The sequence below is a fragment of the Lepidochelys kempii genome, chromosome 20, assembly GCF_965140265.1.
Source record: "Lepidochelys kempii isolate rLepKem1 chromosome 20, rLepKem1.hap2, whole genome shotgun sequence".
Taxonomy (NCBI): Eukaryota; Metazoa; Chordata; order Testudines; family Cheloniidae; genus Lepidochelys; species Lepidochelys kempii.
The window spans coordinates 7,830,227-7,855,765 of NC_133275.1; the positions used below are offsets into that span (position 1 = coordinate 7,830,227).

Sequence of the window (25,539 nt, forward strand, 5' to 3'; positions counted from 1 at the left end):
AGCCAATTCCTAAACAACGACAAGAGTGGCCACTTGACTTAAGGGGATTATGGGACGTTTCCAGAGGTCAATCAGAGTGCAGTAATACAACACCTTGTTCACACTGATGCCAAGACGCATCAAACGTTATTCCTCTCGCCGAGGTGGATTACCAGGAGCGCTCTAGCCATGGAGTCAGAGCGCTCGCTCTACATGCCTTGCCAGTGTGGACAGGGAGTGAGTGGCTTTAGTGCGCTTTAACCTGCAAGTGTAGCCAAGCCCATAGAGTTCTGTCCATAGGCATGCCCCTGCCTGCCTTGCTGAGTCATAAGGTGTATCTGCCTTCTCTCAATGGGTCAGCTGTATAGCTGATGGTCCTTAATGGGCCATCAAGCAGGCTAGGCAGTGCTGACGTCAAACTGTCTGGGGGTGTCACCCAGAAGCATAGCACAAGTTTTGTAATACAGACATACATACATATCTATAACCTTAAATACAAAAGTGATACAAACAGATAAATGAGATTATCATATTTGGCAAATTATAACATTTTGGCAGATATCTTATATAGCATATCTGGCATAACTCATTGTAATTTTACAATATTGATATTCATAATATCCCAAAGTGTTTCCCAGATTCCATACAGCATCACATCTGGTCCCACCCCAGTGCCCACACCCCCAGCTGGAGCCCTCACCCCCTCCTACACCCCAAGCCCCTACCCAAGTCCAGTGAAAATCAGCGAGTGAGGATGGGGAAGAATGAACGATGGAGGGAGGGGGGATGGAGTGAGTGGGAGGTATGGCCTCGGAGAAGGGGAAGGGCAGGGGGAAGGGGTGTTTGGTTTTGTGCGATTAGAATGTTGGTCACCCTATGTGTGCATGCTATGGATATAACACTGTTTATGCTCCAATTTGAGTTCTGGGTTTAAGCACTGGCCCTTGAACTGAAAACTGGGTAATGGACGACAACTGAATAATAAATAGGGATGTATCTCACCAGGGGAGCTGTTTGGTGGGGTGCCACAATAAGCTATGTTTCAGAGTAGCAGCTGTGTCAGTCTGTATTCGCAAAAAGAAAAGGAGGCCTTGTGGCACCTTAGAGACTAACCAATTTATTTGAGCATGAGCTTTCGTGCTTATACAGCTCACTTCATCGGATGCATTTTCCATTTCACGAAAGCTTATGCTCAAATAAATTGGTTAGTCTCTAAGGTGCCACAAGTCCTCCTTTTCTTTTTACAATAAGCTTTGTTACATCTAGTCTTATTCAACAACTTCAGTAATGGCTGGAAAGAATCAAGGAGACACTTGGACAGCAGTGGTGCTGAAAGAGAGCTAGAGGAGAGTGAATTATGAACAGATGTGTCAATCTCCATAGTTAAGTTTGAAGCTTGGCTGCCCACCCAACAGCTGATTTTCACACATGCCAGCATCACCAGGGCCCAGCCCAACAAGGTGCCAACAGAGTTACAAATATCAGGAAAGAGGTTTACAAGAGCTGCAGGTACTGTATGTGGTCAGGAGGTCACAGAGACCTTTAGGATCACGGGAGGAGGGCAGAGCCCATTGCCAAGGACCACATTGTGCTGGGGGCGGGGTCTACCGCTGGTGGGATCAGAGGCCCACCACAAGAGGCCCACCACACCGGCAGGAGCAGGGTGGGGCACAGAGCCCATAGCCCCTGAGGGTCAGGGGTCATGGAGGTCATAGGATCATAGAATATCAGGGTTGGAAGGGACCTCAGGAGGTCATCTAGTCCAACCCCCTGCTCGAAGCAGGACCAATCCCCAATTTTTGCCCCAGATCCCTAAATGGCCCCCTCACGGATTGAACTCACAACCCTGGCTTTCGCAGGCCAATGCTCAAACCACTGAGCTATCTGCGCCCTGGGGAGAGGGGTGGATGTGCCCGAGGAGCCGGGGTCAGAGGCCGCCCAGGCGCGCGAAGCCGTGCGGGAGCGGGAGCTCTGCCAGAGCGCGTGGGGCGAGACGGGTCACGTGAGGGGGAGGCGGGGCGGGGCCCTGCACGTGACGGGGGCGGGCCGCGCGCGCCGCCTCAACCCCGGCCGGACAGCTGACCGCGCGCGCCATGTCGGCTGCCTGCCGCCCTTCCGCAGGTGAGGCCGCCCCGGGTTCGATTCCCCCGCTCGCCTCTCCGGGCCGCTCCCCGTTCCTTGGCTCAGCCGGCCGGGCACCCGCGGCCCCGAAGGGACGGGAGGGGCCGGCCGCAGCCCGGCTTTGCTGCGCGCTCCCCGGGGAGCGGCCGCCGCCGCCGCCCAGCTCGGCTTCTCACCCTGCTTGGAGCCCCTTCGCGCCGCTGGGGGAGGCGAGGCACTTCCCCGCCCTTTGCGGGGCTGCCCGGGGGAGAACGGACCGGGCGCTGGGGGCTCGTCCCGTCCCCTGGGCCCGGCAGGAGTCCGGCAGCGCGGGCCGGCTGAGGGGCCCGCTCCTCTCTCGCGGGGCCAGGCGCGGCTGGACCGGCTTAGGCCCGCGCTCCACCTTGGAGAATTTCTCGTCTTGCGTCGTGGCCTGAAAGCGTTTTCGGAGGCGCAGCCGCGTCAGTCTGTGTCCGCAGAAAGGGCGGGAGGACTCGGGGCACCTTAGAGAGGAACCCGCTCATTTGAGCATCCGCTTCCGTGGGCTGCCGCTCGCTTGGCAGAAAGTGGAGACCCTCGTTTGGACAGTGGCCTAGGGGGCTTGTCCTCTGCTGCAGGGTGGCCCGTCTCGGGGTTTGCGGGGCGCGGTGCCTCCCGGTTTCCATGGCAGGTTTATTGCCCGTGGTGCTGAGGAGCTGGTGGGCCTCTGCACGTCCTGCGGCTGGGGTGGCTTTACCCAGAGATCTGTAACCGTTCTCCTTAACCTTCCCAGACGCCTGGGTGTGTTGTGTTGGGTCCGGTTAGTGACTTGTAGCTCCAGCACTCTTCCTCGGAGCCCTGGTGGCCAGGGTGTCTCTCTCACCTGCTGCCTCATTCTCCTGATCGCCGGGGGGGGGGGCTTCAACTACTCCACCCCTTCCCCACCCTTAAGGCTTTTGTGTTCCTTTTTTTTTATTGTTTTTTCCCCTCTGGTGGTGGGGAAGGACCCTTTGGATTGCCCTTGCTCCAGCGCTTGTGGTGCCAGGACTTTTTCTCGAGCAGCAGGTCTCCTAACTTCCCCGAGGGGTCTGAATCGTGGCACTGGTCCTCTTCAGCCTCTTGTTACTCTTGTTGTGATTGCTAGGGAAAGCTCTGAGCCGTGGTGGTGCTGGAGCTGCCTGCCAACATGGCTTCAGTACGGAAAAGTTTCTTCACAACCCTAAGTATTGGACTTTTTTTTTTTTTTTAAAACCGAAAAGTCTGTAGAAATGGATGACTTGAGTCTGTCTCCATTCCTATAGCCCACACTCCTCCTCAGGCCTCTGAGAGAGCTTCCTGCTTGCCACGAGTGAGTCAAGGCCTGGCAGGAGAAACTAAGGTCAGGACTCAGCCTCCATGGCTGGAGGGAGTCTGGGCTCTTATCCTAGTGTACGTGCTGGGGTGACACTGCAGTTATGCCCGTTTCCCCTGCCAGGACTGATACAGAAAGCTCCTCTGACAAGGGACCATATCACAGAGCAAAACACACATGCACTTGGACCTTTGGGGTAACAATGGCCTGATCCTACAGGGTCTCTTACTCCTTGGTTCTAGAGCTGTACTGACTTGGAATGAATTGATGGAGCTCCTCTTCTTGATGTCTCATGAAATGCTGTGTGGCCTGATCGAACTATAATGAAGATGTTACCTTGCTTAACCATGAGATCTTCCTGCTATAACCCTAATCCCTCCCATCCTTGTTTGTTACACTCCTGTCTAAAGCTAGGCTATAGGCTCCTTAGGGCAGGGCCCTGTGTTGTTTGGTGCTCTACAGAGCTACAAACAACTGTCTGGGTGGTGTTTAAATGATCTTGTGTTGCTTCTTCTGAGTCCTATGAAGACATGAAATCATCTGGCCAAACCCTAGGGAGTTGGTATCTAGGTCATTGCTGAGGTGAGTGCCAGGCAGTAAATAAACCACCTTCCTGATGAGAAATCCTTATGGCCTGTTGATCATCATGTCTGACTAATCTGAGGAGCTAAAGTGGCTGGATCCATGAGGCTCCTGTCAGAGGAGACACCAGATGGATCAAGGGGGAAGAAGTGATTTTGTTGGATGTACAGATGGTGAAGGGTTCAGTCGTAAGGATTATTGAGCCTGGGGGTGTAGGCTGCTTGAGAAACACCTGTTTCCTCGAAGGCCATGGAAGGGTGGGTGAGTGTCTTGCCCTCCCCCTCCAATCACCCACTATTCAGATCTTTCTTTAGTGGAGTTAAGTTAGGCTGATGTGACAAACCATTTTGCTGGAGCTTGAGAGAGCGGGGAGGGAGGCAGGCGAAGAGAGCAAGCTGGCTAAATCTGGCCAAGATCTGAAATCCCTTCTAGGGTTTGGTGCAGGTGAGTGGCTCTGGAGCATCTCTTACATCAGTGAGGTGAGGACCATGGTGACTATATTTATATTCCTGTCTCTTCCACTCTCCCCCTCCCAGAGACACAGAGGCTGCTGACCCCTGTGAATAGCTATGGGTCTCAGGATGGGGGGGCCGGGCCAGGCATGGGCTCCGCCTCCCTTCTACCTGAGGAGGAAGACTTGCGCAGGCGCCTCAAGTACTTCTTCATGAGCCCGTGTGACAAGTTCCGCGCCAAGGGCCGCAAACCCTTCAAGCTGGTGCTGCAGATCATCAAGATCATCATTGTCACCATCCAGGTGTGTGTGGGGGGCTGGCTGGGGGGCATGGAGATGAAAAGCACTGTACTCTGGGTTGTGGCAACCTGGAGCCCATGTCTTTCTGGTTCCATTGTTCAGGGTAACTTTTGTCTCCTGTGATATATCTGGCAGTCTGGGGCACTGCTTGCTCTTGGGTAGTAATGCTAGGTTGGGGTACTCAGGCAGGCTCTGTATGCAGGCTGAGCCCGCTGAAAGGAAAGTCAGTACTTTGAAACTGCATGGTCTATAGTCAGCCTCATGATGGGAACATGAGGAAGTGGCCTGGCTATCTGACTGCTTTCCTTGCTGAAAACTGGCTTGGAACACTATGTTCAGCAGAGCGGGATCTACCCTGTAAGTGTGTGCTCCGTACAGCCCCTTGATTAGTGCATTGAATGCACAGAGCTCCATCAGTGCAGCATGAAGGCTGCCTCCTTGTGCTCGGTCTGGCTCAGTTCAGGTTTTGTAAAAACACAAAATCAGTAGAAATATCTCCTCCTAAAACTGTCGTCCTCCTGTGGCGCTTGCAGCTTAGCCATGCCATTGCAGCACTGTGCTAGCACGTGAGAGGCTGGAAACACAAATCAAAATGAGCCCTGTCGGGAACTCTTGCTCTTCTGCAAAATGTTTTTGATAAACTGATGAGCTGGTCTCTTCATTTTGCAAGTGGAGAGCAATGCAAAAGGGAGAACTGTCACACTTCTGCTGAAAAGTAAATTGGATTTAGTCAATTTGAATAATTAAGCAAAGATGGTTGTAATAATATTGGGAAGGTAACTTTTTTGTAATTATTTTAAACCTGAGTTTCCCCTAAGACAGGTATTCCCAAACTTTTGTTATTGCATGCCCCCTTCCAGATCTATCAGCTGCCCGTCTCATCATGGATACTTCTTCTTAACACTACCTCTTTTTAGCCATCTGTCCATATTTCACTTATAATGTGACTTATACAACCAAAAAAAACCCCCTAAGTTCTTGAGCTCAGTTAGATTGGATAGTGGCTGGGCAACTGAACCCACGCTGTACAGCGATTGGAGGTGAGGGCTCTGTATGTCAGCGTCTCTGTGTATCTGTGTTTTCATTGGAACATCGTGATGTAAATTATCGAATTTTATATAACAATTTCCCTCCGTTTTAAAGCTTTGTCTGAGTAGCCTATTATGAAAATGCAATAAATGAAATCCACCATTACACACTTTCTCCTGCATTCCCCCCGAGATGTCTAGTGTACTTCCAAGGGTATGCATACCACAGTTTGGGACCTCCTGCTTTAAGACTGTCAGCGAGGTTAATGTGGACACGCTGCACATCTAATGCTCTGACCAGCATTTGCAAATGAGATGGGCTAGATCCTACCTTCCCATTGACTCTGAGTTCTGGGTGCTCTAGATATGTAACAAAAAGGGCAACAAAAATGATTAGGGGTATGGAACAGCTTCCATATGAGGAGAGATTAATAAGACTTGGACTTTTCAGCTTGGAAAAGAGATGATGAAGAGGGGGATATGGTAAACGTCTATAAAATCATGACTGGTGTGGAGAAAGTAAATAAGGAAGTGTTATTTACTCCCTCTCATAACAGAAGAACTAGGGGTCACCAAGTTAAATTAATAGGCAGCAGGTTTACTTCCTTTTTTTGGTTTTATTTCTTCACACAACAATTCTTTGCCAGAAGATGTTGTGAAGGCCAAGACTATAACAGGGTTCAAAAAAGAACTAGATAAATTCATGGAGGATAGGTCCATCAATGGCTATTAGCCAGGGTGAGCAGGGATGGTGTCCCTAGTTCTTTGCCAGAAGCTGGGAATGGGCGACTTGGGATGGATCACTTGATGATTACCTGTTCTGTTCATTCCCTCTGAAGCACCTGACACTGGCCACTGTTGGAAGACAAAATACTGGGCTAGAGGGACCTTTGGTCTGACCCAGTATGGCCATTCTTATGAAAGATTGGGACATGTGCAGTGTGACATGATTAACGCTGCTATTGGAAGCTCAGTGTGTACATTTCCTGCCTTGTGTTTGAAGCTTCCATGTTGTGTTGATGGGGGATTTAACTCTTCCCCTTTCTGCCTTAAGTGGCTATTAGGAGCTGGCGTTAAAGGGGGCTGCAGCTCCATGTAGTTGCACAATACAGTTTTGCAATTCAATAGGCTTGAAACTACACCAGGCTCTTGATAAACAGGGACTTGGCTGCCCCCTGTGTAACTCCTCAGGATGCAGGGGGTGATGTGATTAAAAACCTCCCTGAACTGTTCTGTTCTGCACTCATCTAAATGTTGGAATTGCTTCTAAAGCAGCTGTTCAAATCCCTTCCCAAGTTTGCCCATCAGTAGCCCTCGCTGAGGGTGAGCTATGTGAATTATTCATTATGATGATCTCGTCTGACACCTAGGCCAGAGAATCTTCACCCAGTGAGTTCTGTATCTAGCTTGTTCAGTGGGAGCATGTCTCTATATCAATCAATGTGTGAATGTCAAGGGGCAAAGCCAAAGCACTTAAGAGCAGGGAGAAGAACAGCTGGTGGAAGGTGAATAATATTCACATAGCCACTAGCCAAGCAACTTGTGAAAACCCTCATGTCTAGGAAGGCCTCCCTCTGCAAGCAGCTCATCTCCTAGATGTGAAATACTGGAGTCTAGATCTCTGAGCTGTGACTAAAACTTCCTTCCTTAAATCCACTGACAGAGGGAGCTTTAAATACCTCAGCTGCTACAGTATCTTCTTCTGGGGCCTCCCAGGATCTCCTCTTCCCCCTTCCCTCCAGCATATCCAAATGTAGTAGCAAAGGTCATCTTCCTCTCCTGTCTCCTCCTGTTTCCAGTCCCCTCACTGGTCTTGTTTGGTTCAAGGTTATTTACTTCCATCCTGCCTAGGTGTCTCCTTGCATCTCTGTTTCCCACCTGGGCTCCCTCTGCCATCTCACTTTGTCATCTCTCCTCCTTTCAGCAGCTAACAGGCAGTCTGAATAAACTTTGCGTGGGAAGCTTTCCTTGGACAGTGGCACCAGGGAGGGTGTGAAAGGAGGGTTGGGACTCCAGATTTGGGTAAGGGATGCAGCTCCTCTTTAACTACCTGTGTGGGTGGGAGTGACTGTTCTTGGAGGCGCAAGAGGGAGCACAAACTGTTCTAGGCTTGGTCTGGACTTAAAACTTGTACCAGCATAGCCACATCTGACAGGTGTGGGGAAAAACCACCTCCCCCAGCCACAGACCAATGCTCACAAAACCCCCAGTGTAGAGGTAGCAATGCTTACAGAAGAAGGCTTCTCTTACATAGATAATATTCGACGAGTTGGCGTTCCTGTACCAGTAGAAAGACTCCCGTGGATGTTTATGCTAAGGGGCTATGCTGGCATAGCTATGATAGCATGGGCTCTGTAGTGTACACACAGCCCTAGTTTCTCACTCTGGCATTCTGTAAAAAGCAAACTTTGTGTTCTCTGAAGCCATCAGATCTGGTTGACTTCCTCCCCCACATCTGCTGAGTACAGAAACCCATTTGTCACTTGGGCAAAACTGCACTTTTAACTTTAAAAATATCACTAGCTGGTAAGATTTCATCGATAGCGGTAATGAATAAAGACAGTTCGTAAAGACACACTTAAAAGAAAGCAATAGCTGGAGTAAAATCCTTGTCAAGAGGAAGGCCTTACCTCACTGAGTAACTGTCTGATTTAGGGTAGGACATTTGGCCCCGTCAAGAAGTAATTGGTCAGTTGACCTGTCAGGCATTGGTCAAATATTCTAAAACTCTAACGTATTGTAACACTACTTTTTTTTTATTAGTAAGACTTTATGGTGTCCAGTAGACTCAGTTCTAGATACTTATGCCTAATTACAAAAAAAAACAAGTTACTTGAGATATTTTAACTCAGAAAAATGCAAATTATAATGAAGTTTTAAAACATGAAAGAATGGTACCATGATGCAATCAGAAGGGTAGGGTGGGCTGCCACCTGTTCTTGCTGGAATATTTGACAGTATTTGACTGTGGTCAGTCATGTTGCCAAGCCTAGTCTGATTCTAATCTAAGATCCAAAGTATTACTAGATTATAAAGGAAATACATTTCAGTGCAGAGAGACTGTGAGGCACAGTAGTATATCAGGATCTGTTGTGGAAAACTGCAAGGCACAGGATGTCATAAGACCATCCTGTGAGCGGTCTGCAAATTCCCCATTCTGTCCTTTGTTCACATTAGTGAGCTGTGATCCAAGAAGAGTTTGACCAAAAGACCAAACGTCTTCCCCTGTACAGTCAGTCTGAGCTCTGCAGAAGAAAGTTCCAGGGCCATTATACCAACAGATTTAAGCACCAATAACTTTCCTGTGCATCTCTCTGAAGTTCCTTACGGACAATCCTCTCTATGCTTGATGAGAACCGGAGAAGACTATGGGGAGATTCAGAGAGACCTGACCAGCCTGGATGAATAGGCAGCATGGTGGCATAACATTTCATATTCATAAATGCAAAGCCTGTTGAATGAAAAAATCTGAACTGCTTCACTTGGTGGGTGTAAATTAGCTCTCCCCAGGAAAGGGACTTGAGTGTCATTGTAGACCGTGTAGTGGAGAGTTCTGTTCAAAGTGCAGCTGCAGTCAGAAAAGCAAATAATGTGCAGATGCATAAAGAGTAGGATAGTGAATAGTCAGCGAATATTCTAATGCCTTTATCTAGTCAGTGGTGCAGCCTCATCTGGACTCTGTATGGTGCTGAGAACCTCATAACGGATAGGGTACTGAAGAACTAGAGGGGGTTCAGAGAAAGGTACTGAAAATGATTGATGGCCTGGAAAGTTCTCCTATGAAGAGAGACTGAAAAGACTGGGCTTGTTACCTAAAATAATGACTGAGTGAAAAGATACATCCTCTTTTCAGCTTTGAATTTCCCACCTGTCAATTTGCAATCAGATTGTGAAGCTCTGTGCCACAGTTCTGCCTTGAGTTGTTGAAGCCAAGAACTCAGCAAGATTTGAAAAGGGACTGGACATTTATACAGCTAACGATAATATCCGGAGTTGTAATTGATAACAAGTGTTGTGAAAGGGATATTGAACCTCCTGCTTCAGGTCTTTAGACAATCTGCAGCTACCAGTGACGTGTGTGAGCCCTAGGTAGAGACCGATATCCCTCACCTGCTCCTCTGCAGCATCTGGTGCTTGGCAAGATGCATCTTGGTTCTGATCCAGTCTGGCTGTCCTGTGTTCCAGTCTGAGTAGCTCTAGTTAGACAAGGGGAAATGTGACATCTTTGATGTTTAATAATGATATATGTCCTTATTTCTCCTTACTCCCCCTTTCCCAGTAATTGATGGAAGGTAGCTATGTTGAAGCAGAAGGCATAGTGTGGAGGGGAGCATGGCTTTCTCCTCAAAGATGACTCCAACTTAGTTCCTAACACTATCAATAACAAGGAAGTTTATTGCAGAGAAAGGGGCCATCACCATGCTCAGAGACCCCAATAGCCTAATGTAACACCACTTACTACTGCTGTCGCAAACCATATGTCCTCTGTGGAATTGTACTGTTCAGTGGAAGCTCGTAGAGTGCTCTGCTGCTGCCAGTGATGATTGTCAGTCATTGCTCCTCTCCTTCAGCTCTTAATGTTCGAGCCAAGGAGGTAGTTCTAGTGATTCAAGAAACCAGCTTCTGGGTTGGGTTGACTGAGATGAGATTGTAACACTCAAAAGGCTGATGCAGCTGTGTAACAGAGGCTGTGCAAGTGAGTGAAACTTGTGGTTCTACAGAATGCCAGACTCCATTGGTAAGCTGTTGCCAGGGGCAGCGTTCTCAGGTGGTTTCATTCTCTTCTCTTCTGCAGCTCATCCTCTTTGGGCTCAGCAATCAGATGGTGGTGACGTTCAAGGAGGAGAACACCATTGCTTTCAAACACCTGTTCCTGAAGGACTATGTGGACGGGTCGGAGGACACATATGCTGTCTATACGCAGAGGGACCTCTACGATCACATGTTCTATGTCGTGGAGAAGGTGAGAGGAGGAGCGCGCTGGGGTCCTGGGAGATCTAAGCGGGCTGGGCAGGGATCCATCAGCAGACCCCTGTGTGGATACAAAATTTGTATCCACATCCGATCCGCAAACATGGTATGCAGATATCTGTGGATACAAAGTGGCTATCCGCATATTTGCAGGGCATTAGCCTTTGCGATGAGCGGAGTGAGGGAGGAGTGGTGTGGGGCTGGGACAGAGGGCTCTCCATGGCTCATAGCAGAGCATTGCTGACATGGGGGCTTTGGGGCAGGATGGTAAAGTCTCCTCCTCCTTCCCCAGTACTTGGCCATTCCTAACGAGACCATCGGGCGCTATGCCTACGTGCGTGGGGAGTGCAGCAGGAACCAGTCGGCCCTCACGCTGTGCCAGCAGTACTATCGCAAGGGGCAGATTGACCCTGCCAATGACACTTTCAACATCGACCCCAAGATCATCACAGGTAAGCGAGCCCCAGGCTGCTCTGTGCTTCTGGGTCCCTGGAGTGTTGTCAGGCTCCCTGATGGATCTCTCTGCTGGGCCCCATGGGCTGGTGCTTACTACTGCCCAGTCAGCTGTGTGCTCACCCTGGCCTTGTGAGTATCAGGTGGTGCCCAAGCTGCATGACAGCTGAAGACGTGGCAACAGGCATTGACTGGCTGGCAGAGTTGAGGGCTTAGTTGGGTAAGGTGGCAATGCCCTGCAAAGTGTGGGCTTGCTGTCTGTGCCCCTGTCTCTACCTAGGCTCTTGTCCCGTGCCTCTCCGTGGGGTCTTCTCACACCTTGGTGGGGAAAAAAAGGGTCCCTGTGGCTTATATCCCCAGCGGTGCCTGGGAAGGGGAGTGCACCCAAGGCCTTGCTCACACTAAACTCAAGGTGGGGTGGGTGAGCACTCTTTTGGCATGTGAGCTCCCTGGAGCCTTGCTGCGGCCTCGGGGCTGGGGGAGGGGATTGCTGGGAATGTCTGTTGCACCCGGCCTGCGATGGCTGCCCATGGCATAGCGGGACAGATGCCATGCTAAAGCACTCTGTAAACATGCGAGGGGTGGGTTGGCTTAGACTAGCTCCTGCCTCTTGTTTGAAAAGCAGGCTTAGGTCCTTGTTCTCTGCTCCTCTCTTGCTCCATCCTGGCGGCAGGGCTGGTCTCTGATGTGGCAAATGGTGCCATTGTGTGTGGGGGGTGGGGGTGGGAGGTGGGAGCTTTCCTTGCTGCTGGAAGGTGGGGAGGGGACAGTAAGCCCTGTGTGGGTGCTGGCTGGGCTGCTTCTCTGAGGACAGTCTCCCCTTCCTCTGCAGACTGCCTGGGTGTGGACCCCATGGAGAGGATGCCCGGGCCCCTGCAGTCTGTGGAGGCACTCTCCCTGCAGCCCCACCCCAGCTACCGGAACTTCACGCTCAAGTTTCACAAGTAAGTGTCTTATCTCTTCAGGCATGTCGTGAGTGACGTGGGGTCTCTTCTGTTACCAAGGGCAGGGCACGGCTAACTGCTGAAAACAGGAGATGCAGTCAAAGCTAGGGTTGCTGGCAGTATTACCTGAGGGAGCCCAGTTCTCTGTCTCTGGCTCAGTCCCCTGTGGGCTATAATCCTTTGGTCTGATTTGGGTTGCTGGGTTTATGGTACGGATGCTGGTGGCCTGTGATACATGGGAGGTCAGAGTAGGTGATCTGGTGGTCCCTGCTGTCCTCTAACTCTGTGGAGCTGTCCACACCAGCCAGAGGCAAAAGCTGGGCAGGAGCAACCCCGGGGAGGGGACTGGGGGGCCCTGGGAAGGTGTCTCTAGGAGCAGTTTGGCTGGGACAGTGTGGGGTTGAAGAATATTGGCTCTGGCACTTTCTGTGGGGTCTAGGCTGGGATTCCCAGTGTGGCTGGGAGGGAGTCCCTGTGTATTGCCCCGAACCAAAAGGGCGAACAAGTTGCTGAGCACGGGAAGGGGGCTAGACTTGTTGCTGGGAAACTATTAGGGAGCCGAAGGGGGTGAAACTGAGGCAGTGGCTGGGTCTGATGCTGGTGAAGGGGAGACCCTGTTAGTTCCCTGGCAGCATTACCCGGGGGCAGCACATGCAGCATCATGTGTGGCTTCAGCTCTTCAAAGTTTCCTGCTCTGATGATTCCAAATTTAGGGCCTTTGTAGTGGAAACAGCCTTATTCATGAAAAGTGTTGCTGGACAGAGATGAATCAACTTCCTCAGCCAGAGGGGGAGAGTCTCTTGCCTGAGCTCAATTCCTCAAGTACATACAGGTCTGATTTGCTTCTGTGGGCCCTGCTAAGCGGGCACCATCTCCCACCACAGCGTCACTTGGTTCCCGTTGCAGAACTGTGCAGGGTGCTGCACAGACGCCTAGTGAGGCACAGCCCCTGCCCCCAAAAGCCTTATCTGAGTAGACATGACAGACACGGGATAAGAGGGGAACAGGCATGGGGAGGGAAGTGACTCTCCCAAGGTCACCAAGCAGGCCAGTGGCAGAGTCCCAGGCCGGTGCTCTATCCACTAGACCCCACTGCATGCAGAATTATTACTAAGGGTTTGTCTACACTAATGGGGGGGGGAAGGAGGTTTGATGCGCAGCGATCGATGCATCGGCAGTCGATTTAGCAGGTCTAGTGAAGACCCGCTAAATCAACTGCCGATCGCTGTCCACTCCTGTGCTCCACCTGAAAAAGAAGCGCCAGGGGAGCTGATGGGGAGAGCGTCTCCAGTCGACATTGTGTAGTGCAGACCCCGCGGGGAGTAGATCTAAGCATGGCGACTTCAGCTACAGTATTCACGTAACTTATATCAATCTCCCCCCGTAGTGTAGACGAGGCCTGATGAGTGTAAGAGACAGAAGCCCCCCCAGCTGAGGGGTGAAACCGTAGGGTGCAGCAGGGACCGTCTTCATATTTCTCAGTGGGGCAACCTGGGCCTGTGAGTGATGGAGAGTGAGTGAGGGACTAAAAGTGGCTAAAATCTGTGGCAAGGTAAGGGCATGGGTGGGAAGGGGGACGCAGGTGGGCTGGCTGGCAGGGTCGAGTTGGTGGACAGGAAGGGGGACGCAGGTGGGCTGGCTGGCAGGGTCGAGTTGGTGGGTGTGAGCGGGGGAGACAGGTGGGTGGGCTGGTTGTTGGCACTGGGTCTTGATGGGGAGACAGATGTGCTGGCCCACTGGCTGACGGTAAGTTGGTGGGAGGGGAGACCGGTGTGGGGGCTGGCAGAGCCAAGTTGGTATGTGTGTTGGGGGAACGACAGGTGTGAGGGCTGGCTGGCAGGGCTGAGTTTGGGGGACACTGGTGGGCAGGCTGACAGGCAGAGCAGAAGCCTTAGTTGAGCAGAACAGTTCAGTATCCTGAGAAGCTCCTGATCTTGTTCAGTGGCTCCTAGGGACTCTTGCATGTGAGGCAGGGTGCTCCGCTGGGCTCTGAAATGCTGAACCAGCTATTCTTATTGTTCCTGTGCCCTGGGTCCCTCTTTTCCCTTCTCCTTCTTACGTGGGCTCTGGGGCCTGCTTCAGCCTGTGCTAGCACAGTGGCATTGTTGCTGCACTGTCTACAAGAACTTCTGCTTCCCCTGTGGTTACTCAACATGCTGCTAAATCTGGGACTCAGCAATTGAGAGAGCACAGTTGCTAAGGTCTGGCTGAGCTCTGGAGGACTGTGTGATAGGGCCCTAGGAGCTCTGTGGTGTTGAGGATGTGTGCGGTGACCACTGTATAACGTGAATGAGCGCAGGGTTGGGGAAGATACCACTAGCTTGAGCTGAAAGATATACATCCTAGTTCTAGCAGGACGAGTCTGAAGGCGATGGCTCCCTGTTGAATTGAACTATGGGACGGGGGAAAATGCTTCTGTCATAAATATAAAGGGAAGGGTAAACCCCTTTAAAATCCCTCCTGGCCAGAGGAAAAATCCTCTCACCTGTAAAGGGTTAAGAAGCTAAAGGTAACCTCACTGGCACCTGACCAAAATGACCAATGAGGAGACAAGATACTTTCAAAAGCTGGGAGGAGGGAGAGAAACAAAGGGTCTGTCTGTCTGTATGCTGCTTTTGCCAGGGACAGAACAGGAATGGAGTCTTAGAACTTTTAGTAAGTAATCTAGCTAAGTATGTGTTAGATTATGATTTCTTTAAATGGCTGAGAAAAGAACTGTGCTGAATAGAATGACTATCCCTGTCTGTGTCTTTTTTTTGTAACTTAAGGTTTTGCCTAGAGGGATTCTCTATGTTTTAAATCTAATTACCCTGTAAGGTATCTACCATCCTGATTTTACAGAGGTGTTTCCTTTACTTCTATTAAGTCTTCTTGTAAGACAACTGAAAGCTTTTTCATTGTTCTAAGATCCAAGGGTTTGGGTCTGTGGTCACCTATGCAAATTGGTGAGGATTTTTACCAAACCTTCCCCAGGAAGTGGGGTGCAAGGTTTGGGAGGATTTTTGGGGGGAAAGACATGTCCAAACTACGTTTCCCACTAAACCCGGTTAAAGTTTGGTGGTGGCAGTGGAAATCCAGGGGCAAAGGATAAAATTAATTTGTACCTTGGGGAAGTTTTAACCTAAGCTGGTGAAAATAAGCTTAGGAGGTTTTCATGCAGGTCCCCACATCTGTACCCTAGAGTTCAGAGTGGGGGAGGAACCTTGACAGCTTCCCATGCACTAACAAGCAGGAGACGGTGTTGGTGGGGGGAGGCAGCTCAAAGTGCCCACCGGTTATGTTCATGGCATTATTGTTAAGAATACAGCCGCTCTGCAGCGGGGAGGTGTGACACATGCACTACTCAAGCTAACACAATAAAAACAGCAGTGTGGCCACCGTGGCCTGGATGGCGGCTTAGGCTAGTTGTTTGAGCCGTACCTAGGATCTTGGTTGTGGTTGTACTAGGATGACTAGCCTAAGCCACAGTGGCCAGACTGCCTTTTTAGGCACTAGCTCGAGCAGAACTAGTGCATGTACATCTACCTGAGCTGGAAATTATACCTCCCAGCTGCAGTGTAAAGACATTACCTTGGTTTCCCTTTAGGCTGTGTTATCAAGTGGTTGGGATGGAGCAGTGAGTCAGAATTCTGGGTTCTGCTCCTGGCTCTGCCACTGCTCCCGTGATTTCAGCTAAGTTGCTATTTCCCCATCTGTAAATTGGGCCAACACCAGCTTCTTAAGGGGGGGTGGCCTGTGTAGCTTTGGGCCGAAAGGGGCAGTATGGTGCTGAGTTTCTAGCTGTGAAGAGCAGCTCCCTCGTGGAGTGATGGAATGGTATGGTCCATTCCATTCCGAAGACATCCTGTTAGTCTGATCACTGTCTCCTGCAGGCTCATTAACGTCACCATCCAGTTTAAACTGAAGGCCATCAACATCCAGACGATCATTAACAATGAGATCCCGGACTGCTACACCTTCACCATCACTGTGAGTAACCCTGGCCCAGCTCTGAGCTGCACCTGCTTGCGCCAGAGAAATACATAGCCAGCACTCCCCTAGGTCTGCAGCTGCCTGAGGGAAGCATGGGACTTTGGGATGAGTTAGAGATGGACAAGCCGTTAGCCTGTACAACCTTCTTCCTGGGAGACCACCCCACAGCCTGGTCGCTCTCGCTGTCGGGGAACGCTCGCTCTTGAGCAAAGGAGCGGTCAGGCTGAATTCCTCCGAGCGATGTGCCCCTGGGCCAGCGAGCGAGGGCAGGTAGCTCTTTGGGCTGAGTCCCTGGGGTGGTGAGCAGCCATGACATAGGAGGAGGGAGCCAGGGAGGAGGCCAAGGTTTCTGGCTGTGGTGCAGTTCTAGTGGGGCTCTCAGCTGGAAAGACACTGTGAAATTGCCCTTGTTCCACAGTGCCACCTGCTGACTCAAGCGACGAAGTCTGCTGCTGCTCATTCCTCTTGGCCCTGCAGAACCAGCTCAGGAGCTGGATTCCAACTGGCTCATGCGTCTGAGCCAAGAACTCTTCCCAGAGAGCCAGGAGGAGCCCAGCTGGGCTCCCTGAGCCTGCGGGGCTGCCAGGTGCACCCTCTCTGCATGGCTGCTCGCTGAGCAGGTTCTCCGTCAGAGGGTCAGTGTGAGACCCAGCTGTGCTGCTGGCACATGCTGCCTGGCAGAGCAGGACTATAATAAGGGACTGAGAGTCCTGTGGCAGGAGCAGGGCTGGTGAGGACTATCCAGCCAGAGAGGTTCCTGGCCATCCCATTCCCTCCTCGCTGTGCAGTAGCAGTCTTCCTCTTCCTTCACCAGATCACGTTTGACAACAAGGCTCACAGTGGCCGGGTGAAGATCAGCCTGGACAACAAAGCTGACATCAAAGAGTGCAAGGACCCCAGCGTGTATGGCCGAGGTAGGGGGTGGGAAGGGCAGACAGAATGGGGGGCAGTCTTCCTCCCCGCCCCCCCCACCACTGCTAACTGGAAGGGCCATTGGTTTGGCTGCGCTAGCGTTGCTGTGAACCCCATTCAGGCCTGTCCATTCTAGACGCCCCCTTTCACAGCAAATGTGACCTCGCCTCTGGGCTGAGCCTTCCTCAGCTAGATCTGTGCCGGGGGATGATTTGGGCAGGTGGAGGGATCTGTTCAGCAGCGTTGGAGTGATCTCTGGGTGATGTGACTCAGGGCAGGTGTCCATGGAAGACCATGCACCGCTCCTGTGATCGGAGCAGACACGCCTACTCCTTACTTCCTCACTCCCACGTAACTAAAATCCTGGCTTCAGGATGGGCACTGGGTGTCACCCCTGCTGTCTAGCAGGCTGATGGTGGTGGCTGCTCTCTGCTGGGCGTTCTTGGCCGGTGTGGCATGTGGGCTCCGGGCGCTGCTGTCTCCATTCTCAGACCCCTGAGCACTCTGTTCTTGTGGAGGAGCCTGTCTCCTTTGCTGCTTTTCCTCCACCGGGGCTGTCCTACACTGTACTCTGGGCTCCGCTTGGCCACCCTGGTGTTCCCTTGCTGAGGAGATCCACTGCCTCTTCCAGGAGACAACACCTTCCGCGTGTTCTTTGACGTGGCTGTGATCCTTGTTTGTGTGCTGTCCTTCATCCTGTGTGCCCGCTCCATCATCCGGGGCTTGATGCTGCAGCATGTGAGTACTGGCCTGGCCTGCTGGGCTGACCAGCATGAACCCTTCGAGTGCCACTGGGCAAACATCAGGCTCCGACAGCACAGCCCCTTGCACTCCTGCAGCCTCTCAGGAATGATGGGCCTCCACTTGGGTGTAAGGCTGTGCCTGCTGCAGCGATCCCCTTTGAGGCTGGGTCTCTCTGGCAGGAGGGAGGGTTCCCAGGGCATCTCCTATGAATCCCTTGAGGCACACATCTACTGAATAAGGCTGAGGGCCGTGGGCATCTCTGGGGATGGAATGGCTCAGTCAGTCTGAGATGGAGCTGTCAGAGGCTGGAACCTGCTGCTCCCAGCTGAGTTGCCCTGGAGGTGAGCAGAGCATCAGACCAGTGAAGTGAGAGAAAGTGACCTGGTGAAAAGGGCAAATATGAATTTTATTTTGAGCTAGGTGAAAACCAGCTCTGCCCAGTGCTCCAGGAGAGAGAGAGTTTTGCTTTGTCTATTTCTCCCTCTGCAAGGGTGAGGATTCTGGGACATGGGGCCTGCTACTCCCACTGGGGCCTTCTCCGCCCAGCAGCCATGTTCCAAACCAAACATCCCCAAGGGACTCTTGGGAGTCCACATCAGCCCCCTGCTTGGGAAGCGTTGTCCCTGCTGTGGGTCCATCACCGCTCTCCATCCTGCTTGCAGGAGCTGGGCCATTTCTTTCAGAGACGCTACAACCAGGATGTCTCCCTGTCAGACCGCATGGAGTTTGTGAATGGCTGGTACATCCTGCTGGTGGTGAGTGATGTCCTGACAGTGTCTGGGACCATCATGAAGATCGGAATTGAGTCAAAGGTGAGGGGATGGCCAGGCATCCATTCCTGTGTGTGCTCTTCCCCCTCTCTCTGGGGCTGTGCCGGGGAACCCTCCCAGAGAATCTCTCTGGTAAAACATCTCCTCTGCACCCTGGGAATGCTGCCAGGGCAGGGGCACTGGCAGGGTGTGCAGAGCCACTGGAAGGCCACACCTTCACTCCCAGCAGGTGGCGTCTGCACTCTTGTGGCTGGGGCGCTGGGATTCCTCCTTGCGCCTCCCTGATAGGGTTGGGGCAAGGACCTTGCTCAGTCAGGCCAGAGGAGAAGAGGAAGATGCTGGTCCTCTGGGAATGCACCATTTGCCCCCTGCCAGAGCTGTTAATAGCTGTAGCCTGAGGGGATTTTACTAGAGGAACCAGCTCCCTAGCGGCCCCAGGCCAGGGCACTCAATGGGAGTGAGTCACAAAACAGAGAGGCAGCCAATAGCATCACTGACAAGTGACTTTGGCTGTAGAGCTGGCAGCTTGCTGGGCATGGAGATCCCAGCCTAGGTGCAGATGTGGGCACTGCCAAACCTCCTGCCTTGGGGTCATGTTCCCTCCTAGCTCAGGGCTGTTTGTAAGATCAGTGCAGTAATCCTGTGGCTCTGTAGGCTCCTGTAGAGCTTGAGGCACCATTTGCCTGTTCTGTTCCCAGCAGGGAGAGAGGGACAGGGAAGGACCCACTCTGAGACTGCATGGCCCAATAGCTGCATATGGGTGCCGGATTGCTGCTGTCCCCATGCTCTGGAGTGAGGGAACGATCATGGCTACTGAGCACGTCTGAGTGTTTAGTGAAATCCTGGTCTGCGCAGGTCCATGCGGGGCCCTGAGTGATGATCCCCCTCCAGCGTACAGCCCTTCCCCGCCACAGACCGTAATGTAGGGGACCCAAGGCACTAGGTACTCGTGCCAGGTCTTTGCCTAGTTTAAAAGGGCCTGAGTGGCTTCCTCCCTTCCCTTGGGAAACCATGCCAGGTACCAAGCCAACCCTGTCCTGAGCCCAACCTGTTCTGTCCCTTGACCCATCCCAAAGGGGACCCCTGGCCAGGTTAGGACGGACAGACTGTGCTGTTGTCCTGGAGCCAGGCTTGGGAGTGATCAGTCTCCTCCTCTCCCCTCCGATTGGTCCTGTTGCTTTTCGCTGACCTGCCCTCCCCTCGCTTGCCTCCCCACTCCAGAGGCTGCAAGGCCTTTCCTGATGCAGATCTTTTCCAATCAATCATGTTCCAAATGCATAACGGGCTGAGGGCTGCCCTCAGTGTCTTGTATTGCTGCTCCTCGGGCTCTCCTGTCCACCTGCCGGTAGCTGTCAGCTGGGTTCTGCTCCCCTGGCTGTAATGGATTCATAGATTCCAAGGGCAGAAGGGACCACTGGGATCATGTGGTTTGGCACAGGCCAGAGAACTTCCCCAGAGCAGAGCTCTTAGAAAAACATCCAATCTTGAATTAAAAATTGCCAGTGTTGGAGAACCCACCACAGCCCTTGGCGGAATGGTAGTGAGTGCTGGGTAGTCCAGGATACTAAGCACCTCAGCTCCTGTTAATGATGGGAGGCACGTTTGCTGTGAAGGGCGGGGCCGCCTGACGTGTCTGTGTCTGTCTGCAGAACTTGGCCAGCTATGACGTGTGCAGCATCCTTCTGGGCACCTCCACACTCTTGGTCTGGGTCGGGGTCATCCGCTACCTCAGCTTCTTCCAGAAATACAATGTGAGTGATGTCTGCGTGCAGACGCACACAGCATGTAGCGAGAGAGCTCTGTCTCAGTGAGTGGCAACGCTGCTCGAGGTGCTGTATTCTGCTCGAAGCGAAGGCCTGGGCAGACTTTGCCTCCTCAATCCTGACCTGCAGCATGCCACTGCATCTCCCTACCCCTGGCTCTTCTCTCACAGCTCTGCCGATCCCCCTCAATCCTGACTTGCAGCCACGCCCCTGTGATTAGATGGGGTTCACCCCCCCAGCTCTGCCAGTGCCCCTCAGAGCTGACTTGCAACCCCCCAGCTATTCCAGCCCTGCTTTCTCAGCAAACAAAAGTGGAACAATTCAATGTAAACCTGTTGTGCTGGCTAATGCTCTTTCTACTCCACATCAGTGCTCTGAAAGGATGGGGCTTCCAACGCTCCCTTTAAGAATCATTTTGCAGCCTGATCGTTCGCCCTGATACTCAGCTCCATTGCCCTGTGATATCATGCCATTGCACTTGCTCCTCTTCCTGGGCCACCTCTTCCTGCTCCTCCCCTAGGTTGACATGTCCCTCCTATTCCTAGGAGCAGCCTCTGCCACAGGAGACATGGGTCTCCCCAGCTATGCACACTCAGCTGCCTTTCCTCTGGAGGATCGCTGCTGGCCTGGGGACAGGACTCGGTCCCAGGTGCTGTTTCTGCAGGGCTCTGGCAAGACTTGATGCCTCTGCACGTTCAGTGTAGAGTAGCTGGGGCCTTGCTGGCTGCCATGCAATGCAGCAGGCCGCTGTTGCATCTGCTGCCTCCTCTCCCAGACCTTTGTGCTGCCCCGCAATTATTATTGTTCCCATCTGATCTCTGTGTGGTGACTGATCCTATTATCCCTTGGGGATACCCAGCTCTGTCATTGTATCCCCTTTGGCGTCTCCTGCTGACTCTGGGCTCCCTGATGGAGAGTTCCTGCACTATTCGTGTTTCACAATCACATCTGTCTCCCCCAGATTCTCATAGTGACCATGAGGGTCGCCCTCCCCAACATGATCCGCTTCTGCTGCTGTGTGGCTGTCATCTACCTGGGCTACTGCTTCTGCGGGTGGATCGTACTGGGCCCGTACCATGTCAAGGTATCATAGGGCACTGTACCATGTCGGGGTTGGTTGGGGAGACCAGGTCTGCAGCTGGGAGTGTTGGGGGCACTGTACCATCTGGGGGGTCAGTCTGTGTAGGTAGGAGCATGGAGGGACTGTGCCATGTTGTGAGGGTCCGGGGAGGAACTAGGTTTGGCTAGGGGCATTGGGGGTGGGGGGACCAGTTTGTGTGGCTAGTAGCATAAGGGGGCAGGTCAGTGTGTCTAGGGGCATTGAGAAGGGGACTGTACCATGTTGGGGGGGGGGGCAGGTCTGTGTGGCATGGGGCACTGGAGCCCTGCCTTTGCTTGGGTGGAATTCCAAATCCCCAGCCCAAGCCAGAGATCCCAGAGCCTTGAAGTCTCCCGCTGTGCTGGTGGTAGCTCTGCCCTGTAAAATAGCAATAACCCTCCAAGCACTGCTCAGCATTAGGGGAGAACACAGCCAGTCTTGATCCCCATCCCAGTCCCCTCAGGGTGGGGGAAGATCCATAAGGAACCTCCCAGTGGAAACAAAATGATGGGGATAGAGCAGTCCATCCCCCAACACGCAGCTGGCATCAGCCTCTCCTTGCACAGTGGGTAGCAGCAGCGAGGAATCACCCTCTCTGTCCTATTGCCCTGTTTAGTGCAGCATAGGGTCTGGAGCAGGTGAGGCTGCTACAACAGAACCTCTGGCCCATGGCTCGGCTCGGCCTGGCTTGGCTCTGCCAGAGCCTCTGCTCCTGGTCAGGCAGCGCTAAGCAGCGGGTGGCGAGAGAGGCAGGAGGAAGTGAGGCAAGCAGGAAATGGGAGCCCTCAGGGGCCTGTTCCTATTGCTACCCTGCTGGGGGATGTTGGCTAGTCCCTTCCCCTCTCTGCACCCATTTGGGGAAGGGGGCTAATGGCCGGATAGAGCTTATAGCAAAAGGCCCTGAAGAGGGAAGATCTGTGTTGCTGGTAGCTCTGCTGCCATTGAGCCTAGATGGTCACGCAGCGCTGCTCCAGCTCCCCATGTGGCTTAGCTCCAGGGTCTGCCTGGCCATACTGTACTCAGGGGCTTGGCTCTCTGTCCCATGTGCAGTTCCGCTCCCTCTCCATGGTGTCCGAATGCCTCTTCTCCCTCATCAATGGGGATGATATGTTCGTGACCTTCGCTGAGATGCAACAGAACAGCTACCTGGTGTGGCTCTTCAGCCAGCTCTACCTCTACACCTTCATCAGTCTCTTCATCTACATGGTGCTCAGCCTCTTCATTGCACTCATCACCGGCTCCTATGAGACCATCAAGGTCAGTCTGGGGAGTGCTGCCTTCCCTGGGCTGCAGGCTTGTCCGAGCTGAGAGCCATGTCCAACCTGCATGAAATGGACCTTGTCTCAGGTTCCCTCAGCCACCTCCGTCTTGGGGTGGAGCACAGCATGTTGGGACATAAAGCCCTTCCAGCAGGGAGTATTGTGAACTCCATGGGCTGCCCTCTTAGAGTGGTGCCAACGGGGGGCTTAGTTACCCAATGACAGGAGTGTGGGCTAGGACACGTCTCCTCCCCTGGGCCTAGCTGCAGCTGGCAGTGATCGCCTGGGGACGTGGTTTGGAGACAGCTTTGCTTGAGACCATAAGCACTTGTGTGCCTGAGCCAGCCCGTTTCCAGTACGACCCAGGGGCTCCACCAATTCAAATCCAAAGTGGCGCCACCTATGGTCCCTCCGGCCCTAGCATGTCTGGCCGTGCTGCCATTGCCCTGTTGCTGCCAGCCCTCCAAGGGCTGTGGGGAAGGGGAGTGAGGGCCCTGGAGTCTGCCCTCATGTGTATTGAGTAGGGAAGTCCTCTGGGGAGGCTTTAGCTTTCTCTTCAGTTCTGTGGAACTTTTTCTTCTAGGCCTGGACAGAGCTGTCCCTAGGGTATGGCGAATAGGGGTGACTGCCACGGGCCCCATGCTTTGGGGGGGCCCTGTGCTCCATAGGCTCCAAACCCTGCTCCCCAGTGCCTCTTACCTGCTGGCAGCCCCACTGATCACTCCTCCCCCTCCCTCTCAGAGCCTCCTGTCTGCTGCCAGCAGCTGTTCCGCTGGGAGGGAGAGGGAGAAGTGGGGACTGGGCATGCTCGCGGGAAGGGGTGGGGTGGGGCTTGGGGGAAGGGGTGGAGTGGGGGCAGGGCCTGGAGTGAATGGGGTGGGGCTGATTTGTCCCAGGCCCTGCACCTCCCACCCCCAGGATGGCCCTGGGCCTGGAACTTGAGCAGTGCAGGCAGCATAGGGTAAGCTTTCCCTATGCTGCACCAGGCCCTGGCATGGCTGCCTGTGAGGTGAGGGGATTGTCTTTGGCCCATCAGATCCTTGGCCTCTGCTAAGACCATCAAGGCTCAGCTAGGCCATGGTCAAGACTCCAGCATGTCCACACAGGCCCTGACCAGCCCTCAGATTAGTTAGTGCCCTGGATTGGCTCCCCCTCCCGTGTCCCCAAGAGCTCCCCTGCTGCTGAGAGAAGCTGTAGGAGGCTTCTGGAGAGGGTTATCAGGCCAGGCTTAGTGGGCAGGCAGCCTGATTCCTCTCTGTCCATTTCTGCAGCACCAGTGTGAGGGTGATGTGCCCATCACACAGCTCCACATGTATATTGCCGAGTGCAAAGACAGCCCAAGGTCTGGCAAGTTCCGCTGTGATAGCAGCTCCTCCTGCTCGGTCTTCTGCTGCTGCGAGCGGTATGTATGCAGGGCAGGAGCCAGCAGGCTCTGGGGACAGGATGGGCTGAACCACTCTGCTCTAACCCATTCCAGTAACTCTCTAGGGTCAGACCTGGGCGTGGCTGTTAGGAGTTCGGGTGGGGGGGAGGGATGGTCCCCATGTACTAAGCGGAGAAGCGAACTGCACATTGTACACTGGTCAATAGAAAGGGCTTAAGAACATGCTTATAGATTAAACAGTAGTAAGTTACCGGGACCAGCTGGTGTTCCCCCAAGATTTTTGAAGGAACTCAAAAGTAAAATTCAATTCGATGTTACTAATGGTGATATGTAATCTATCACTGAAAGAAGCCTCTGTACCAGATGATTGGAAGGTAGCTAATGTAACGCCAATTTCTGAAAAAGGTTTACTGGCCAGGATCACTTCTGGAGCTTAACTTCAGCACTGGGCAAGTTGGTAGAAACCGTGGTAAAGAACAGAATTATCTGAGACACAGAAACATGATGTGTTGAGAGAGCGCCAACATGGCGTTTGTAAATAGTGAGGCGTGATTATGAGGGGTCAGCAAGCATGTGAGTAAAGGCAAGCCAGTGGATAGTGTACTTGGATTTTCAGAAAGTTTGACAAGGTCCCACCAATGGCTCTTAAGGGACTAAGTTGCTACGGGATAACAGGTAGGCACCCTCATGGATCAGTCACTGGTTAGACGATAGGAAGCCAAGTGTGGGAATAAATGGTCTGTTTTCAAAATGGAGAGAGTTAAACAGGGTCCCCCAAGGATCTGTACTGGGACCTGTGGTGGTCAACATATTCATTAACGATCTGGGAAAGACATTGAACAGTGAAGTGGCAAAGTTTGCAGATGATGCAACATTATTCAAGATAGATAAATCTAAAGTAATATGCTGGAAAAAATAATCCCAACTACATCTGTATAATGATGGGTTCTAAATTAGTTGTTACCACTCAAGAAAGAGAGAACCATGGATAGGTCTGAAAACTTCTGCTCAATGCACAGCAGCAGGCAAAAGTGCTAACAATGTTAGGAATTATTAGGAAAGGAATAGAAAATAAGACCAAAAATATCATAATCAACTATATAAATCCAAAGTGTGCCCACACCTTGAATACTGTGTCCAGTTCTGGTTGCCTGATCTGAAAAAGGGTATAGTGGAACTGGAAAAGGTTCAGAGAAGGGCAAGAGAGATGATGAAGGCTATGGAATGGCTTGCGTGCAAGGAGAGTCTAGAAAGATTAGGGTTATTCAGTTTATAAAAGAGATGATTACGGGGAGATATGATAAAGATTTATAAAACCATGAATGGTGTGGAAAAAGTGAATAGGGAAATATTATTTACACTTTCCCACAATACAAAAACCAGGGGTCATCCAATGAAATTAATAGGCAGCAGGTTTAGCATGAACAAGAGTGAGTATACTTTTTTCTCACATAACACAATTAACCTTTAGAACTCATTGCCATGGGATGCTGTGATG

The 25,539-nt window shown here is 52.3% G+C and overlaps 1 protein-coding gene across 2 annotated transcripts in view; it reads left to right on the forward strand.

The window, feature by feature from the left end:
• Positions 1-1,993: 1,993 nt before the first annotated feature.
• The window catches only part of LOC140900630 (mucolipin-1-like), a 34,216-nt gene continuing 10,670 nt past the window's right edge, over positions 1,994-25,539 (forward strand). Inside the window, exons 1-13 of one of the 2 annotated variants that reach the window (XM_073318170.1) lie at positions 1,995-2,100; positions 4,528-4,745; positions 10,566-10,733; positions 11,034-11,193; positions 12,027-12,138; positions 16,011-16,107; positions 16,925-17,024; positions 17,654-17,760; positions 18,429-18,578; positions 20,186-20,287; positions 21,261-21,383; positions 22,449-22,655; positions 23,929-24,059. In XM_073318170.1, the coding sequence (XP_073174271.1) occupies positions 2,073-2,100; positions 4,528-4,745; positions 10,566-10,733; positions 11,034-11,193; positions 12,027-12,138; positions 16,011-16,107; positions 16,925-17,024; positions 17,654-17,760; positions 18,429-18,578; positions 20,186-20,287; positions 21,261-21,383; positions 22,449-22,655; positions 23,929-24,059 (1,703 nt within the window). In that variant the 5' untranslated portion in view covers positions 1,995-2,072. Of the gene's footprint in view, positions 2,101-4,527; positions 4,746-10,565; positions 10,734-11,033; positions 11,194-12,026; positions 12,139-16,010; positions 16,108-16,924; positions 17,025-17,653; positions 17,761-18,428; positions 18,579-20,185; positions 20,288-21,260; positions 21,384-22,448; positions 22,656-23,928; positions 24,060-25,539 lie in introns of both variants that reach the window. The other variant, XM_073318169.1, reaches the window with a different exon arrangement.